This window comes from Notamacropus eugenii, chromosome 5 (genome assembly GCF_028372415.1).
Source record: "Notamacropus eugenii isolate mMacEug1 chromosome 5, mMacEug1.pri_v2, whole genome shotgun sequence".
Lineage (NCBI taxonomy): Eukaryota > Metazoa > Chordata > Mammalia > Diprotodontia > Macropodidae > Notamacropus > Notamacropus eugenii.
In genome coordinates this window covers 19,966,730-19,985,853 of record NC_092876.1, presented here as the reverse complement: position 1 = coordinate 19,985,853, position 19,124 = coordinate 19,966,730, and the positions used below count along the sequence as shown (strand labels likewise).

The 19,124-nt window shown below is 44.7% G+C and overlaps 1 protein-coding gene across 20 annotated transcripts in view; it reads right to left on the bottom strand.

Annotated features, from left to right (window-relative positions):
• The window catches only part of LOC140508293 (uncharacterized), a 51,365-nt gene that overhangs the window by 23,290 nt on the left and 8,951 nt on the right, over positions 1 to 19,124 (bottom strand). For 14 of the 20 annotated variants that reach the window (XR_011968361.1, XR_011968364.1, XR_011968362.1 and 11 more), the window contains exons 1-3: positions 5,366 to 10,778; positions 4,699 to 4,781; positions 730 to 861 (exon numbers count right to left, since the gene is read on the bottom strand). Coding sequence is in view for 1 of the 20 variants with exons in the window: in XM_072616103.1 (XP_072472204.1) it covers positions 730 to 861; positions 4,699 to 4,781; positions 5,366 to 5,594 (444 nt within the window). In the remaining 19 variants the exon portion in view is untranslated. Of the gene's footprint in view, positions 1 to 716; positions 862 to 4,698; positions 4,786 to 5,365; positions 10,779 to 11,464; positions 18,499 to 19,124 lie in introns of those variants that run through there. The other 6 variants (XR_011968375.1, XR_011968376.1, XR_011968374.1 and 3 more) reach the window with 6 other exon arrangements.

The following is a 19,124-nucleotide window of genomic DNA, read 5'->3' as shown; positions in this document are numbered from 1 at the left end:
AACTTTTACAAGCATCAGAGACAACCATTTATATCAGTTATTAAGAGCACAGTGGAACATGGAGAAAAGCATTTTACATTTGAAATGAGAATCAAGATGGAATTATCCTTCAAGTAAAACAATTAAAATGTTTTACTAGGCAATGCTTCTCCTGATGGAATTAGGAACAAGATATGTGTGTTTGTCCTCTGTTGCCAAAGAAGACCATGCCATCAGAGAAATGATGACATGACTTGCACTTGACTTTGTTTTGATTGAGGGAGGGCTGTGCAGGTCACCAGCCTCACTTCTCCCCCAGAGCCATCTGAATCCAATGATGAGATATTCATCATGATGACTGGAGATGACCCAGGATGAGGTAATTGGGGTTAAGTGACTTATCCAAGGTCACACAGCTAGTAAGTATCAAGTATCTGAGGTGAGATTTGAACTCAGGTCCTCCTGACTCCTGCACTGGTGCTCTATTAGTGATGCACAAGAATCTGTATGGGAGATAGTGGGATCATGTGTAATTCCACCTCTGTTCTAAGTGACATATTCAGAATATTCTAGGAAGATTTTGTGAAAAGTTGGTTAGTACTGTGTATTCTGGGAGGAAAAAAAACAAAAACCTGATAGTGATGTCTCAGGAGTGAACAAAGAAATTATTAAGCCAATTTGGTAAAAGTACGAAGCAGAGAAAAGTAGGAAAAGATTTCTAAAGACAGATTACTCACAATATGGCCTGACCTGAGTGGTATGAGGCTGGCTCCAGCCAAATGAAGAAGAATTCTCTAGTCCTATATTGAAGGGTTGAGATGACCCTGGGTATGATGAGTCATACTTAAACATCTTCTCTCTTTGCTTTATGATTGCTTTCAACTGTTCATGGAATAAAGACATTCATTCATTTTAATATTTAATTGTATAGAAATAAGAATAGCTATATGGGGAACAGGGGGTTCCTTCCTTCATTAAAAATGCAAAATTTTATCAAGTGGGGTTAGAGATTAAGCCAATGTATAAGAAAGACATTGCAAATTTATGAAAAATAAATTATTTCATCATGCTGCTACAACTCTGGACCACTGAGCTTGGGTTGTTTAGGGAGTCAAAAGAATAATTCATGAAGCAGACTGATGGAGATTGTACAACAAAGTGACTGCTTCTTTAATTCCTTTGATGCTTGGGAGGGCCCATCTATTGTCATAATCTGGTACATACAAAACATGTGTTTAGCCAAGGCATTTTCCATTTGATACTTCCCATTTCTAGCAGAATGGTATGATTCACTGGTTAAGAAGTTGTATTACTGTGGAGAAATTCTCTTTCTTCGAGATAAAAATCCCTTCACCTTTTTATCATTCTGATTTCATTTAAAACATCTCTTTTATCCTGCATTCATATATGTCACATATGGCTTCCTTTATATCTGTTATGGAATTTCTGAGTAATTCAAGAATCTTTGATTCTCTCCCTGATTTTTGTAGATTCCCAAGAATTTACAATTCTTCTCACTAGATGTTCTGACTCCTGACTCTTCCCTGCATTCTATTCATTCATAATGTGAACAATCACTAGAGGAAGGCCACTCTTTTCTTCATTGATAATCCATGCCTGCAATCCCTAGCTTATTCTCATCAGAAGCTCATGCACATCTCTTTCCTTCTCCATCCTCTCACATTCTCTCCTCCCCACCATGCGATGAGCTCATGTCCTCCAATCACCTGCATAAGAAGAGGGTCAGCCCAAATATGTCCACATGTGCACCGTGGTGCACTACTTTGGAACTTGCCATTGACTGTGCCAACCTGTCCCAGTGTCTTTTGCCCTATATCTCTTCCTTTGGTATATTGTCTTTCCATTCCAAGTGGAATCTCTATAGGAGAGGACAATCTTTCTTCTTTTCTGTTTGAATCCCCAGGCCTTAACACATGGCATATCATTATTCACTTGTTTCAGTTGTGTCTGAATTTGCTAGATCCCTGTTGAGATTTTCTGAGCAAACATCCAGGAGAGGTTTGTCATTTCCTGCTCATGCTAAAAATAATGAACTGAGGCAAACATAGATAAGTGACCTAAATCACATCGCACAGCTTGTAAGTGTTTGATTTCAGATTAGAACTCATGACATGAGTCTTCCTGATTCCTTCCTGACTCCAAGCCCAGGGTTCTATGCACAGGACCACCTTGCTGCCTTCTACTCACTCCTTATCCCTTTACCTTACTTAGCTTTCATCCTTCCTTTCCTGAAAGGGCCCTCTGAAAATTTAGCATTGATGCTTTAATATCCAAATCTGACAAATTTATTCTGTAAGATGGGATCTAGTTGAAAAGCTGCACTTATGGATCCTGAATGTTCCCTACCCCTGCACTAGATGGACTGCATTCAGATCCAAGGAAATTGTCATTTTAATGTAATGAAGTTTTTCACTTTTTTCTTTATAATTTCTGAACATATGGCCTTTATACCAGATGTTAAGAGTATGTTTTGTGAAGGTATGACCCACTGACAGAGGGTAAAACATCACAAGTATCCATGGGACATCAGAGGAGACCACATCTTAGTTTAGTTTAGGACACACTCAGTTCTATTTGCACCCAGGACTTCTTCAAAGTATAGCACGAACTTCCCTGGATTAGTCTACTGCCAGAGTTTTAATGTGGCAATCTTTCTCCTCAGAAGCAGAAGGGAGTCAGTCCCTTCTCGTTCATGAAGGAGGGAGAATGAGAGTTGATGGACAGATGAGGGAACAGGAGCTCTCAGGAGGAACCAGTGTATTACATTTTGGCCCAGGCACAATGGGAGCCTGGGAGACCAAGTAGATACTCTAGGACAGGGTCAAGTAAGAAGAGGGGTCAGCTGATGGAGACCAGGAATGGGAGCAGAGAAGGCAGAGACCTGAATTTCTAGCCATGAGTGTGAATGGAAGATGATTCTGGGGATTCAGGACTGAGGCAGAAAGAGAGTGGGGGACCCCATCACAAAGGTCTTCTTCTGCTTTCCATATGGCCCACATTTATAGGCAAATTCTGCCTTGGACTCCTCCTCCTGGCAGACTCCCTGGATGGCAGAAGCAACCCTCTTCCTTGACATGAAGACGTCTTCTAAAAATCGTGTGCTGGGCTTGCAGTTCTAGGAAGGTCTGAGCTAGGAAGTCAGATGGCCTACCTGTCATCTGACTAGGCTTCAGAGATCAAGAAGTGGTCTTTGATGCCACCCTCATACCATGATTCCTGCCTCACTCAGCCCCCTAGAGCCCTCCCCCAGAGGCCCTGTCTCCTGATAGGAGAGAGTTCAATTCAATCAGCCTAACCTGTATCCTGTGACTGCTGCTCTCTACTCACCCCACGCCCTCAATCCCTTTCCTTCATTAACTCCAGAAAGCACACTCACACCTTTTGCATTAATGTCCCCCAAATCTGACGAATGAGGCTTTCATATAGAAAGTGGGTAATGGTTTTTAAAAATGAATTTTGGAAAAACATAACTCACTGCATTGAATGCTACACTGGATGTCCTGAGGTAGGTCAATGGCCCTGAAGGTACCTCCCTTCCTCCAATCTCTTTGAGAAAACTCAGGACCCACTTTCTGTCCTGTTATTCTGTCTAAGAAGACACAAAGGGCTTAGCAAATGTTGATTACCTGACTAATCAAGCAGCTATCATTTTCTTTGGACTGGTATAAGTAGCTATGCTAAAGACCCTTGTGACAGACCTTCCTAAACCTAACTCTAAATCCACACTTTGTTTCTTCTTCTAAAATTGTTCCTTTCCTTCTCTCTGTCTCCTAATCGGATCTAACCCAAAACATCTTGGTAAGCTTGCCTACAAGGTCTCAGGGATCCTACCCAAAGGATGGGTCATGTATCTCAGAAGGAGAGCTGGTCTCTATGTCCTCGGTTAAACTAGGAGACACCCATGTCCATCAGGGAGTGTGTCACACTCTTGAGTGGATACATGAACCACAGTATACTGCCTGTGTGTAAGTTGCACTCCCATATTCTGCCTGTCCTTAGCAAGCACGGTGACAATTCTTACAAAAAGATCAAATGATATAATATTGACATGGCTCCTGGCACATAACACACACAATGTAACCAGCCCCTCAACCCTTTCCAGCCTTCTTACACCTTGGTCCTCTTCTTTCTGACCCAGAGACACTGGCCTCCTGGCTGGTCCTTGAACAAGACCCTCCATTCCCTGACCCTTTGGCTTCCCAATGGCTCTCTCATACTTGGAATGTCCTCTCACCTCACCTGGGCCTCCTGCCATCCTTCACATCCCAACTAACATCTCCCCTCCTGAAAACAAGCTATATCTGGTCCCTTCCCTCTCACAGTGCGTCCCATCCATCCCCTACAAAGCTTCTTTGCACATAGATGCTGCTCCAATTAGACTGAGCTCATGGAGAGCAGGGACTGTTAATTTTTTAAACTTTCTTTGCACAAACACAACTTCACCACAGTGCTTGGCACAGAGGAGCCACTTTCTAAATGCTAATGGACTCGACCTAAGAAATAATCGGGAAGGATTCAGAGAGACCTGTGAAGACTCGTGTGGAATGAGGCAGGACGACATGAGCAGAACCAGGAGAACTTCTTCTCTGCCATCAGCAGTGCAAAGGACAAGCCACCTCTAACAGGATAAAGCTTCCTTGGCTCTCTTGGATTACAGATTTGCTAAAGCTGGTCAGCCTGTGGATTCACTGCACTCACCTGGGATGAAGGTTTCTGAGAGAAAGGAATCATTCTCCCTGGCCTCTCTTCTAGGAATAGGCTGTGGTCCTCTGCAAGGTGACCTGGGGAGGGAGAAGAACCTCAGGGTGGGAGAGCCATTGGTTTTGCCTTCTCCTCCCAGGGTGGATGCAGACTTGCCAAGAATGAAGGAAGGGGAGCTCTCAGAATGGTTACAAAGGCCCTGCCCTTAGGGGAGAGACTCCACCTCAGGAGGAGGGCAGCAGTGAGTTTTTTTTCCCAAGTAAAAGGCAAAGAGAATTCACCACCAAGGGAATGGGGCAGAAACATCTCCCTTCCAAGGGAAGAGGTCAGAGAGTCCTCAGCTCCAGGGAACATGAAGGGTTCTCTGTTTAGAATGAAGAATGCATAGAGACTTTAGCTACAAAGCAAGAAGGCTCCAAAGAAGGCAGAGATCTCACCACCTTCTGCTTCTGTTCCCAGCCAACCTGCTGTGGTCTAATCCTAAGAGTCCTGCCCAGCCCTGCTGTCCATCTTCTAAATTGATTCCCTCTTCTCCCCTCCCCTCCTCCCAGGGTTCCAAACATCACCCCAGGGAAAGAATTCCACCAGGCCCCCCACCGACCTGGCTGGTCAAATCAGAGCTCCCCTCCCCCATTCTCTACCACTTTCCTCCCTCCCTCCCTACCTTCCCTTTCTCTGGGACTCCAGATGTCCGGAGCAGGATCTTCTGGTCTTCTAGATGTTCTCCCAATACACTCCTCTTCCTTACAAGGATATACCCAGCCTAAATTCCTCCTGCTTCTCCCAGCCAATCCCTTCCCCTGATTCCTTCCCCTCTCACACCCCTTTTCTTTTCTGCAGCCTGGGCCCAGACCTGTCCACTCCCACTGAGCTCTCCTCCAAACTGGAGACATTTGCCATCTTGGCCCATCTCCATTCCTGACCTTCCATCTCCCATTTTAACACTGAGGGGGCTTAACCTCTGTCTTGCTTTCACCTACCCAGAGATCTTCTCTCATGGGAATATAGGGAGATCTTAATTGCAAGCTGAGGCCAGGACATCAGGATCCCTGGCTCCCAACTCTTGCTATCACTCACTTTATAAACTTTATGTACTGATATAACCGTTCTCACCTCCCTCTAAGTCCAGGGGTCTGGCTGTTACCTGATTTGGTAATTTGATTCCATGACCTGGGAGGCCCAACTCTTTCGCTTCCCTTCCTGAAACTCTGAATTCTAATAGTAAAGGGGGAGGAGTGGGAACCAGGACATGTTAGTCCTAGGACACAAGGATGGCAGGAAATTAGGAAGGGGACCAGAGAGGGACAGACCTGGGAGTGCAGTTGGGGGTGAGAGGAGCACAATACCCCAGGACAGAATCCTTAATGATCCTTCTGGGACTTTTATGTTTTCTTTTTGTTTCTTACAAAAGTAAAGGCAGTCCCCACCCTCAGGTACCTTATCTGGCAATGGGGAGTGGAGGGCAGGAAGGGGCTCTGTGGGCTGGGCAGTGAGGCCTGCAGCAGAGGAGGAATAGCACCTAAGGTCTCATTTCCTCAACTGGAGAGGAAAGGGAAAGTTTGGGGATAAAAATAAAGCCAAATGAAGGAGTATACTTAGCTACCTACAGATTTATATATTAACACATTTACACAAATATTTATAAACCTACTTGTCTTGGTGTAAAACTTGACTGCTCATTTGAGAATTGAAAGTTTTTTTAGAGCCTTTCCAGGAAACTCAGGGATTTTAAGAGAGGGATGCACTCTAACCCTGGGAACCACCAGGATAAAGACAATGACTGGGATGGCGCATCACCAAGGAGGAGAAGCCAAAAGGCCAGTTTGGCTGCTCAGTGCTATGAGAGGAAGAGCTGTGTGTAACCAAGTTGGACAGGGGTCTGGGGCCCAGCTTTGTAGGGCTCTTAAATAGTTAACAGATGCATTTTAATTACACATAGATATTATGGGAGGCGCTAGAATTTACTGAGAGGAAGCGATGTGGGAAGGACTAAACTTTAGGCATATAGAGATCTGTCACCTTCAGAGGAGATTTTCCTTCCCCTTCACCTGCCCCCTCTCCAGTGCCTACAGAGTTAGTTAAGTCAACGCAGTGAAGGTCATACTCAGGTCTTCTGAGTGGAGAAGGCTCACATGGGCAGTTTTGATTACTTGGCCCAATTAGAGAGAATTCTGTCTGTAGCCAGTATTCCCAAGTGGTTCAGCAAAATAGTGGAAGGGAGAGAGACAGACAGTTCTCCAAAGAAAAAAATGAAAGGCAAAAATAGACAGTAAAACTGTAAAACTTGGAGATAACGACATAACACATTCAGACTCAGACAAGCTGAAAGGATAATCAAGAAGATTTAGTAACTAATGCTCTATGGGGAAAGAGAACTAAGGCAGGGGAAAGAATCAAGGATGGCTTCTAGGTTGCTAATGTGGAACAAACAAACTGAATTTGGGGGACACAGCTTCACTCCAGAAAGCTACCTTAGATGTCAAAGAAACTGAGCTTCCTTACAGGGTTAAGAAAACGAAGAGAGACCCTCAGTTTTCCTTTTTTTAAAAACATGACCCCACTGATTCTATCTTGAAGAAGACCTCCAATGACTGTGCAGTTCCCACCAAGATATTCTGACAGAATTAACTAGAGACCTACGTCCCCTGACCCCACCAGACATTCTGGGAAAGGGAAAATATCCCCACTGAAACAAACTTTGCTAGTTCTGAGACCAAGGTTAACATTCTTCCCAAACCCTAATCACCTGACTTCCTGTCTCTATTAACCAACCACCCCAATGAAGAAAGTGGCTGAGCAGCCTCCCCAAATGGACTGAAGCTGGGAGAACCCTTAATTATGTCTCTATTTGCCCTTCTTCCCTTGGGGTTCTAACCACTGGGTAATTACCAGGGGGCTAATGCTACTTTATCTTCTGGGAGGAATTCCAGCTAGTTGGAACAGGGCAGAGAGGCCTGATCCTGCAGTCAGGAAGAACGAAGGGTTCACATTTGACCTCAGCCTCTGTGTGATAGTTGGCAAGTCACTAGACCTGTTTGTCTCACTTTCCTCAGTTATAAAGTGGGGAGAATAATGGCACCTCCCCTCAAAAGCTGCTGTACAGATTCCACTGGTGAAGTGCTTGGCAGTTCCTGTCACATGGGTGTGATAAGAAGGTGAGCTATTATTATTTTTATTTCTTTCTAGGAGGTTCTTAGGACCTGTAGGCTGAGGAATACTTCAACATTAACTTCAATGTACTTAAGACAAGACACTGTTTCTCCTCTGCTCCCCAGTGCAGTGTCTCAAATACACAGATGAGCAAACTGAGGCTAAGGTACTGAGTGACCTGACACAGCTGACACGTATCAGAGGCATAGTTTGAATGCAGGTCTACGTGAGGTCCAGCACAACCCAGTTCCACCCAGCCAGGTCACATCATGCAGAAGACTGACAGCTACAAAAAGCAGACCCAGGATTGAGGGACAGTCACCCACATGGGAAGGGAGGAAGGTGGGCAGGGAGCAAAGGAGACCAGGTCAGATCAGAGGAAGGACTTATGGATCCCTTGGGTATCAGTCCCACAGGCAGCAGGAGAACCAGGACAGAAATCCTCAAGGACTTGTTTATCCAACAGGTCAGGATGAGTGACAATAATGAATGCTACAGAGAAGTCAGGAAAAAGCCAATGAAGAGGCTACACCTGGCTCTAATCACAGCAGGCTTCATTCAAGGAGCTTCAATTAATTATACTGGAAATTGTACATTCTTTAGTAAAAATCTAAGTAGTATGAAAAATTCCAAAAATGAAAACGATTTAATTGTAAAGTAACAAAGGCCACAGGTTCCCCACCCCTGGGCTAGGGTCTTCACAAATAAGGACACCATTGCTTTGAGCTGCCTCAATGATTTGCAGGTGTTGGAGAAGGGAGCAGAGGGTGGGAAAAGGAGAGACCATCCAGTAGAGGAAGCTTTGTCTGAGAAGTGACTTGTGAAAAGGAGGAATGTGTGTTTGTCCGTGGTCAATAAAGACAGGACCTGCACTTGACTTTGTTTTGAGTGAGGGAGGGTTGTGCAGGTCACCAGCCTCACTTCTCCTCCAGAGCCATCTGAATCCAGTGACCAGATATTCATCAGGATGACTGGAGATGACCCAGGATGAGGCAACTGGGGTTAAGTGATTTGCCCAAATTCACAAAGCTAGTGAGTGGCAAGTGTCTGAGGTGACATTTGAACTCAGATCCTCCTGACTCCTGCACTGGTGCTCTATCCACTGCACCAGCAGTTGCCCCTCAAAAGGAGGAAAGAGGCTAGCTGAAGGATGAGGTTAAGGGAAGGTCTTTTCAAAGTGGGGGAGACCTGGGTATTTCATGTTTGGAGTTGGCAGTTCAGTGATTGAGTGTTGAAAGGAAGTTGGGGTTCAGTTATTTTCAGTTGGGTCCCATTCTTCCTGACCCCATTCGGGGTTTTCTTGGACAAAGGTACTGGAGTAGTTAGACACTCCTCTGTACTAATTTGTTCTTTGTTCAAGAAACGTACTTAAAAAGGCAATTGTGAGAGAAATGGTTTGGGGACCACAGGACCTCCCAGGCAAGGTACAGCACTTAGCCCAAGAGCTGCTGCTGCCCTCTGGAAGACCCATGGAAGAGACCCAATCTCACTGAAAGAAGTCAGAGACAGTGGGGAGTGGAAGGCTTGTTTTTTTCAGCTTCTCAGGAGGCAGTGAGTGTGGGGTCACTAGGAATACAGAAGCAGCAGTGAGGTGACATTTCTGTCCTTCCTGTTAGGGTTACTTTAAATTCCTCACTCTTCATTTCCCTACATTCATTCCTTATGCAGACTGGGAAGGTGTGGTAGTGAGGATACTTTTCACCTGGGCCTGACCTCTAGGGATTGGACTGTTTGTTACACCCTCCCGCCCCCAAGCCAGGATGTGCTTGACCATCACTTGCAAAGCAGGTTACCCATGTTTACCTTGTCACAAGCTCCCAGCAGCCCAGGAGTTTTACTCTTTTTCAAGAACATTTCTGGGAGCAAAACAAGATACCACAATATCCCTTCTTACGCTATGAGCTGTGTAAATGGCACCTTATGTCATCTAATCCAACCCCATAATTCCACTCATTAGATAATGAGGCCATAAGACAGAATCCAAGTGAGCTGCAGACCTCTGCATTCTTCTTAGGTTATGCCCCTTCAAGGCACAGGCTCCACTCACTGGCCTTTCTGCCCCTTCCCCACCCTCAGACAAACAGAAAACTATCCCCTAGCTCTGTTCCCTCCAGCGGGGAGGGAGGGATCTTCCCTTCTCCCATGGGCCTCAGTGTCCTTACAGATGGTGCTCAAATCTGCCCTTCTGCAGGCCTGCCCTGGTTTTCTTCCTCCCTCCCCAGCTGCTAGTGCCCTCCTCTCGGAGATGACCTTCCATCTGTCTTGTCCGTCTGTCAGTCTGTAGAAGCCTGAGCTAAGGACTCATTTACAGGTTAGGATCAGAGAGCTAGACTCAAAATCAGAAGACCTGGGTCCAAGCCTGGTCTCAGCTCCAGGCTGGAAGGGACACCTTCAGCAGGTCACTGAGGAGAGATGAATGGCCAAGATCCAGGCTAGCTTTGACGTTCAGAGATCTCGAATCATCTCCCAAGGGACAAAACCCTGCACCCCCAGAGATCTCCCCAACATGCACATATAATGCGGCAGCCCCCCATATCAATCCCAACTCCCCAAGGGCAAGGAGGGCTTTTGTTCTGCTTGGTCCAGCAAAGTCTGAGAAGAACTTCTGACAACACCCCGGAACCACGGCGTCCCTTCCGGACACGACTCTCCCTCCAACCGGCGCCGGACCGTCAGAACCCGCGGCCATCCCCCCTCCTCTCCTCCGGGGTCTCCCCGCAGGCCCCGTCCCTGCGGAGCCCGGTCCGGTCCGTGCGCTCGGACCGACCCTGACCCGGCGGCTCCGGCCATTTCTCACCGAATTCTCCTTCCACAAAGCGGGATCCCACGGACCCCACAGGACCGGACTCCCGTCCCACGCACGGACCGTGGACTTCCCTAGTGACCCCCACGGACAGAGAGATCCCCCCGGGACCCAGAGATGCCCACGTGCCGAGAGACCCCCCCCACGGGGACCGAGACACCCCCACAGACCGAGAGATCCCCCCACGGGACCGAGAGACCCCCCCACGGGACCGAGAGACCCCCACGGACCGAGAGATCCCCCCGGGACCGTGAGACCCCCCCCACGGGACCGAGAGACCCCCACGGACCGAGAGACCCCCACGCGCGGGGGCTTCGGCCGCGGATCCAGGTCGGGATCCGACGTCCTCGAGGCTTCCTCGGGCCGTGAAGGAGGCGGGCACGTCCGAGGCCGCGGGCAGACTCCGGCCCGTCCTCGAGGAATCCCGGCCCGGGCTCCGGGCACCGAGCAGCCCCCGATCCCCGCGCGGGCCCTTCCTGCCTCTCACGCCTTCCCATGATGCCCCGCGACCTCGGACCCTGCTTTTGGGGACTAAGGGGCCCCGGACAGCCTGCCCCTCAAAGCGAGGCCCCCCGCACCGCCGGGTCTGCCCCTCCCCCCACATCCGGGTCTCCCGTTCCTGGTCCCCGGGGCCTTCCAGGGCTCACACCCCGCGCTCCCCTCGCTCTCCCGGTACGAGTCCCCGTGGCGGGGCCGAGGCCGCCTCTCGACCCCAGGCCTCGCCGCCGCTGTTAAAGGGGCCCCGCTCCGGCGGAGGAAATCTCGCGGGATTTCCCTTCGGGGCTCCCCACGCTGGGGCCCGACTCTCACCTGGTCCCGGCTCCGGGTCCGCCCGAACCTGCTCTTTGATCTCTGGGGCGGAGGAAATTCTGGCGAGTTTGAAGCAGGCCAACCTACGCCGCCATCTTCCCAGAATCCTCTGCGGGACGTGGTCTCCCAGGCAACGGCAGACGCTGTTTACGAGCCGGAAGCGGAAGGAGTCACGTGGAAAACGATTCCCGCCTCCAGAAAGCCCGAGAAACCTGAAGGATTAACTGGGAGCAAGTGTCAGGAATGCGAGAGGCAGAGGCGGGGTGGTCAGAAAGACCTAAGAAAGAAAAGAAGTCGGGAAAAGACTTGGAGGGAAAGGCCCCGGAAATGAGAATTTAAAACAGGGATTGCACGTGACAGGGAACTGAGGGGAAGAGGAAGAGGAAGGTTAAATCCTTAGAGTGAAAAATTAAAAGGGATGAAGGAGCCAAAATCTGAGTCTAGGACTCACTTTAACGTGAGAGGAGGCGAGAAAGCGAAACCAGACTCAGGACTTTGAGGGAAAGTTAAAAATAACCCAACACCCGCGGGGGAGGGGTCAGAAAACAAAACCCTGCGTCTCTTGTTGACACCAAACACGTTTAAAAGATTTTAAAAAGGCAACGAATAGAAATAAACACCTGATAAAACGTGTTCCACTTCTTGGGGGAAACCAGACCAGCAGGATCCCACTCTTGCTCTCAGACTCAGCAAAAACCATCCTGACAAACACGGGAAGGGATAAGCTAGGAAAAGAAGATTCTGCAGCATCCACAGAGAGCCAAGCAAGAGCCACACAGACATGCCAGGCTCCCCAAGCCTTGGCCTTTCCCTTGGACCCAGAACCATAGAAGGACAACACTTTACCAGTCCTGTCACCTCTGGATTAAGTGTCTCATAAAGATGAGAAAAACAAAGTAGACCTGAACAGGAGACCTGAGAGACTAAAGGGAAGGGACTTAAGGTGTGTGCTGAATGGGAATTGCTCAATAGACATATTTCTCAACATATATTTGATGAGGTCAGGGAAGCAAAATGTTAAGGTTTGGGACCCCAAAATACCGCCAGCCAGGTCCTGCTGAACGAATTCAACTCCAGCCTCATGTAATATTCCACCACCAATTCTGTGCTTTCCTTCTGATCTTCATTACATTGCTTTTACTTGTACAAAATCTTTTCATTTTAACCTAATCAAAATTATCTTTTTCATACTTCACTCTCTTCCTTATCACTTGTTTATCCATAAATTGTTCTCCTGTCCATAAGTTTAATAATTAGCATGTTTCACGATCTTCAGATTTTCTTGTTTCTCTCATTAAATACGTCTCATGTATGCATTTTGACGTTATCTTGATAAATAATGCCAAATATTGATTTATAAATAATTTCTGCCATAGTTCCTTCTGATTTTCCCAACAATTTTTACCAAATAATGAATTCCTATCCCAAAATCTTAAGTCTTTTCACTTTTCAAATGCAGAGTTGCTTTATTTTTTTGCTTCTGTAAATTGTATGTCTATTCTATTCTACGGATCTACCTGTCTAGTGCTTAGCCACTACCAGACACTTTTGATAGTTACTGCCTTATTATACAGTTTTTAAGATCAAGTTGTGCTGAACTTTTTCCCTTTACCTTACTATTTTATTTATTTCGTTCATATACTGAACCTTCTGTTCTTTCAAATGAATTTTGTAATGATTTTTTTCTAACTAACTGAATAAAATAAGGTTTTGGTAATTTAATGGGGATATTGCTAAACACATAAATTATCTCACACAAAATTGGGATTGTTATTGTATTTGCCATGCCAACCCATGAAGACAATATCACTCTAATTCTTTAAATCTAATTTTATTTTTATAAATTATTTTATATTTATATTATTGGAGTTTTAGGATTTGTTCTGGCAGGTGTACCCACAGGAATTTTATACTGTCTAGAGTTCTTTTAAATGGGGTATCTCTTGGTATCTCTTTTAACAAGGTTTTGTTGGAGATATATAAGAATGTTGATGATTTATGTGAGATTATGTTATATCCTGCTACTTTGCTAAAATTATTCTTTCAACTAACTTTTTAGTTCCATCTTTGGGATTTTCCATGGATATCATCACATCATCCGCACAAGAGATATTTTTCTTACCTCCTTTCCTCGTCTGATTACTTCTGTTTCTTTTTCTTCTCTTACTGCTATTCTAGGATTTCCAATATAATATTTAATATTATTGATGATAGTGATCATCCTTGAACATTAGATCTTAGTGGGAAGATGCCTAGGTTAACGCCATTACAAGTACAGCTTACTGACGGTTTTAGATAAATGTTTTCTCTCTAGTTTAGATAAAATCCATTTTAAGTATTGATTTTTATCAAAAAGCGTGGGGATTGGTTATAAAAGTTTTATGAGTGTTAGGCAGATCCCTTCTCTGGGCTTCAATTTCCTCTTCTAAGTTGATGATGACATCTAGAGTCTCTTTTAGCTCTAAATGATGTGTACATCCAGAACCTGCTGTCTTTGGAAAATGACGATTTCTTCTCTCTTCTTGATGTTCATCATCAGGCCTAAATTTTCACTAGTGGCAGATAATGCATTCTTATTCTAGTGCATCTCATTTGTGCATCAAGTTTCATTGAGTGCACAATCATCTTCCTGCACCAACTCTCCATTCCCTTTGGTCTTTGAGTGTCACCTTTTCAAGTTAAATAATTTACCGTCCATTAGGTATCTGACCTTGATGCTATATTCCTCCCCTGTCAATGTCTCTGACAACTCCACTCAAAATATCATGCTAAAAAGAATGGGAGGGGATTCTGGCAAGGTGACAGAATAGGACAGGAAATATTTTTCTCTCCAAGAATCTCCTTAAAGAAAGAAAAAAATTGCCTCAAACTCTAGACCGTTTATAATACCTTGGAGTCCAACTGCCAAAACCAAAACTTTGTAGTTTGGGGAGTTTTTTCTGGCAAGTGTACCCACAGGAATTTTATACTGTCTAGAGTGATTTTAAATGGGGTATCTCTTACTATCTAAACTTATCTTACTTACTAAAACAGGGACTATCTAAACTAAATTATAAAAACCTTTATATAGAAATAAAATCAAATTTAAATAATTAGAGAAATATTTATTGTTCATGGGTAGGCAGGGCCAATATCATAACAAATGACCTCATCAGGGTTCAACATGGTAGGAGCATTGGCACTGAAGAAGATGATGTGATGTTTCCCTACAAATGACAATAGCATTGTCATGAAACTGGCATTCACTCCTTTTTGGCAGGCATACAGTCTTGTTGACTAGATTGGTGTTGATTGCAAAGCCTACAACAGCCTCATGGTGCTCCCTTTCATAGCAGCCACTCCAGAAAAAAGGATATCGAGCTCCAACTTCAGTAAGTTGACCTTCCTTTACCAGTCTTGTTTCACTCAAGACTACTATTTGGATACAATACCTACTGAGTTCTCTTGCAACAAGAACTGCTTGTCTTTCAAGTCTACTGGATTTTGTGTTATCTGTAAGGGTGCACATATTCCATGTCCTGATGAGTGGAATCTTCTTAGAAGATATTTTTTTACAGTTTTTTGTGTTTCCACTGCAGAGTGGGATTCCCTGCCTGCCCCAGTAATCAGGCTAGGGTTGGGTAAGCAGACAATTTTTAGTGCACATTTTCTTTTTTTTCTTTGTTCTTTTTTAAAACTTATTTATATTTAGTTTTCAACATTCGCTTTTTAGTTTTAAATTTTCTACTCCTCTTTCTCCTCAAGACACCTTGCAATCTGATATATTCATATTAAACATATTTTCATATTAGTAGCGTTGTAAAGAAAAACTAGAACTAATGGGAGGAACTATGATAAAGAAGAAACACAGCCAAAACAAACAAAAAGAGAGAACAAATAGTTTGTTTTGATCTGCATTCTGATTCCATAGTTCTTTCTGTGGATGTGATGAGCATTTTCCTTTCTGAGTCTTTTGTAGTTGCTTTACATCTTTACATTGATAAGAAGAGTCAAGTCTTTTCACCAAGCAAGTAAACCTCTGTAGTCTTATTTTTTCACCTTCTTGGTCATTTCCCCAGCCAATTACTTGACTTTTGAGCCCTTTGTCAAGTGGAGGCTACATGGCCTCAGGGTTCAGAGGTTTTGCATAGCTGTTCTCTGGAATATCTCTAGAGAACTATAAGTACTCAGTTCCTCCAAACTGGTATAATCACTGGAGAGGGGCTTATTCCTCTCCTAGCCTGGGCTCTAATCTGTGAGTAATCACAAGCACTCCTTCTGCCCTTGAAATGCCAGTAGGAATCGTTCTCAACAGCCATACCAGATCTGCCCCTTCCTTCAGTGCTTCTCCTCACACCAGAGTCACCACTCAGGTCTGAGACCCAGATCAGCCTCTCAGTTCCCCCACCATCTGTCGGCCCAGAGCTCCAGATTTGGTCACTGTTGTCGCAGTGGATGTCATCACTCTGGACCTGAGGCCCAACCATGTTCCCCTCTGGTATACCATGTACCCAGGGAACAAAGTTTCTCACTGACTTTTGAAGCTCTTTTTGGTGGATGTGGGTTGAGAAATTTGGAAACCACAGCAGATGCTCATGATTCAGTGCCCTGAAGCTTGCTCCAGTCCCATGTATGCCAGGAGTGGCCCAAGCTGGGCTGTGCTTCACTCTGAGCCTGGTGCAATAGACACTTCCTGTGGGCCTTCCATATTGTCTTGGTCTGAAAATTTGTTTCACCCTGACATTTTGTGGCTTCTGCTGCTTTAGAATTTGTTTACAATATTTTAGTTCTACACAGCATGACTATAGTGAAAACATATTCAATAGGAAAGTATATGTAGATCCTATATAGAATTGTATGCCATCTTGGGGAGGGAGGGGGGTGGTGGTGGGGAGGTAGGGGGGAAAAATCTAAGTTTTACGGTAGTGATTGTAGAACATTAAAAAGAAAAACAAGAAAAAAAAGAAAAGAAAGTGCTCTCTCCAAACTTATCATTCAACTCTGTAATTTCCAAATCTGAAAGTCTTTACTCAGTCCTCATCATTACTCACCTCTCTGCTTCATTCAACACTCTTGACTACCCTTCTTCTGCAAGGAGCCTTTCTTGGTCCACTTTCTCCCTTTGATTTCCTGAAATTGACTTTCTACATATTTTGAATATAGGAAACAGGGAAGCAAACATTTCTTAAAGTGCCTATTGTGTCAGGTACAAGAGCTTTAAAAGCATTATCTCATCTGTTCCTAGTACTAACTCTGTTATGTAAGTTCTATTGCCACCATTTAACGGAAGAGAAAACTGAGAACAGCTCTCTAGGAAACATCTGAGACCAGATTTGAACTCAGGTTTTCCTGTATCCAGGTTCAGAACTCCATTCACTGTACCTTCTAATTTTACAATATATATCTATATGCATGTGGGTATGTAAGTTTGTAGATATTTACAAATTGTGTCCTGTTTTCCTTTTCCATTCTTGGAATCCCATGAGCCTATAAATTGCTTGGACCGTACCAGATGCTTCATAAAAGTTCCTTGACTTGTTGGCTTGACTAAACCCACTGGGAATGAGCTCATTGAGGGGAAGTACTGCTGACCTTTCTTTGTACACACAGCATTTAAGGACAGTGCCTGGTACATGATCAATGCTTGTTGAATCATCATGAGTGAGTCTCCAGATAGTGAGAATCTCAGCCATTCTCTTATCTTCTGCATTGTAAGATCTGACAATATCAACTGTACTTAAGGAAGGGGTCCCATCCTGAAATAAAACAGGGACTGTTCAGAATGAGTTATCTCAAACATGTAATGACCATGTCATATTCCAGGTGGAATTTCATAATTTTCACAAACTACCTCCTTACTATCTTTATGCAACTTCTTTCCAGGGTTGAGAAGATATTATGACCTTGACCAAAAGAATGTCCCCAGGGAACTACCTGCCAAGTCCCCAAAGACCTTCCCAGATAAGGAGAACTTACAGTCTCCATTTTACTTCTCCCAAAGAGAAAATTGTTATTATCATTAATCGTATACCACAACATACCTAGCTGCATCCATAAGTTTTTAAACATTAACAACTTAATTCATCATTTTGCAGTAACTAGTTCAAAAAGAGTGTTAATTTCCTTAGAGTCAATCTGGATCAGCCTCTACGAATTATTTTCCAAATTAACAAAAAATATGCCAATTAAAAAAACAGAATCATAATAATATAAGCAAATTCTGGATTACCATACATAGAAAATCACTTTATCCATTTGCCAGTTTGATGCTCTAGACCAGTGGTTGGGAAGTCTGCTGCCTCAACTTGTGTTGTTGTGTTTGTACTTCATTCTGGAAGAGGACCATGATATCAGGGAGATGATGACATGACTTACAGTTGACTTTGATGTGACTGAGGGAGGCCTGTGACAGGTGACCAGTCTCACTTTTTCCTCCAGAGCCATCTTGGTCCAGTGGTCTGGGTCCAGGATGACTGGAAGTGGCCCAGGATTGAGCAGGAGACCCTGGCCCTTTTAGGCTGACATTTTTTCAGGTTCTCATTTTGAGTGAGGTAACACCCATTCAGTGAATACACCTCTTTAAGAAATGAATCAAGGGATGTCACCTTAAATTAAAAAAAAGTACTGGGAAGGAAAAACTCTCAGGGTTGCTGGTCAAAAGAGGAGATACTATTTATATTCACTCTGAGCAAGGAGGGCCCAAAATGCAGTCATTAAGAGATACTTCAGCAGGGACCTATTTTTGTACAATCTATGAGTTCCAAGGTTTAAGGGAGAAAAAAGGAAAGAAAGACAGAAAGAGAGAAAAGGAGAGGGAGATGGATATGAGGTGGATTACCCTACTGACTGAGTCCCCATTCATGCAGCTTGGACTACTCACAAGATGTATTTGTCCTTCCTTCTCGAAGAGGACTGTGACATCAGGGAGATGATGACATGACTTGCAGTTGACTTTGATTTGAGTGAGGGAGGCCTGTGCAAGGTTACCAGCTTTACTTTCTGCTGCAGAACCATGTGGGTGCAGTGACCAGATCATGGAGAAAGGTGTAAGAAGACTGAAAAGGTAGGAGGGCTAAATTACGCAGGGGTCTGGATGGGAAGTAGAGCATTTTGTATTTGCTCCTGAAAGTAATAGGCAGCCACAGGAGTTTAATGAGTGGGGAAGGAGGGTGATTTGGACAGATCCCCACTTTAGCAAAATGACTTGGGGCTGGACTTGAAGGAGACCAGTAGGCTTAAATGAGGAGGCAGAGAAGTGCAGTCATTCTGGAGAACTAGAGAAAATATCCCCAACCTAGAGATGGAGTGTCTTCTTCCTAGTATATAAAGGAGGCCAGTGTCATTGGATCAGAGAAGGTGGCAGGAAACAAGGTGGAAGAAGACTGAAGAAGTAAGTGATATCTAGGTCACGGTGGACTTTTAAAGCAAAATAAAAAGATTCACAGAGGTAGTAGGTGTTGCAGTGAATACAGCACCGGCCCTGGAGTCAGGAGGAACTAAGTTCAAATCTGGCCTCAGATACTTGACACTTACTAGCTGTGTGACCTTGGGCAAGTCACTTAACCCCAACTGCCTTGCCTTCCCTCCTCAAAAAAAATTGTTTAAAAAAACATACACAGATGACAGTGTTTGGATAGTCATCAATAAGCATTTGTAAATGACCTACTCTATGCCATGTACT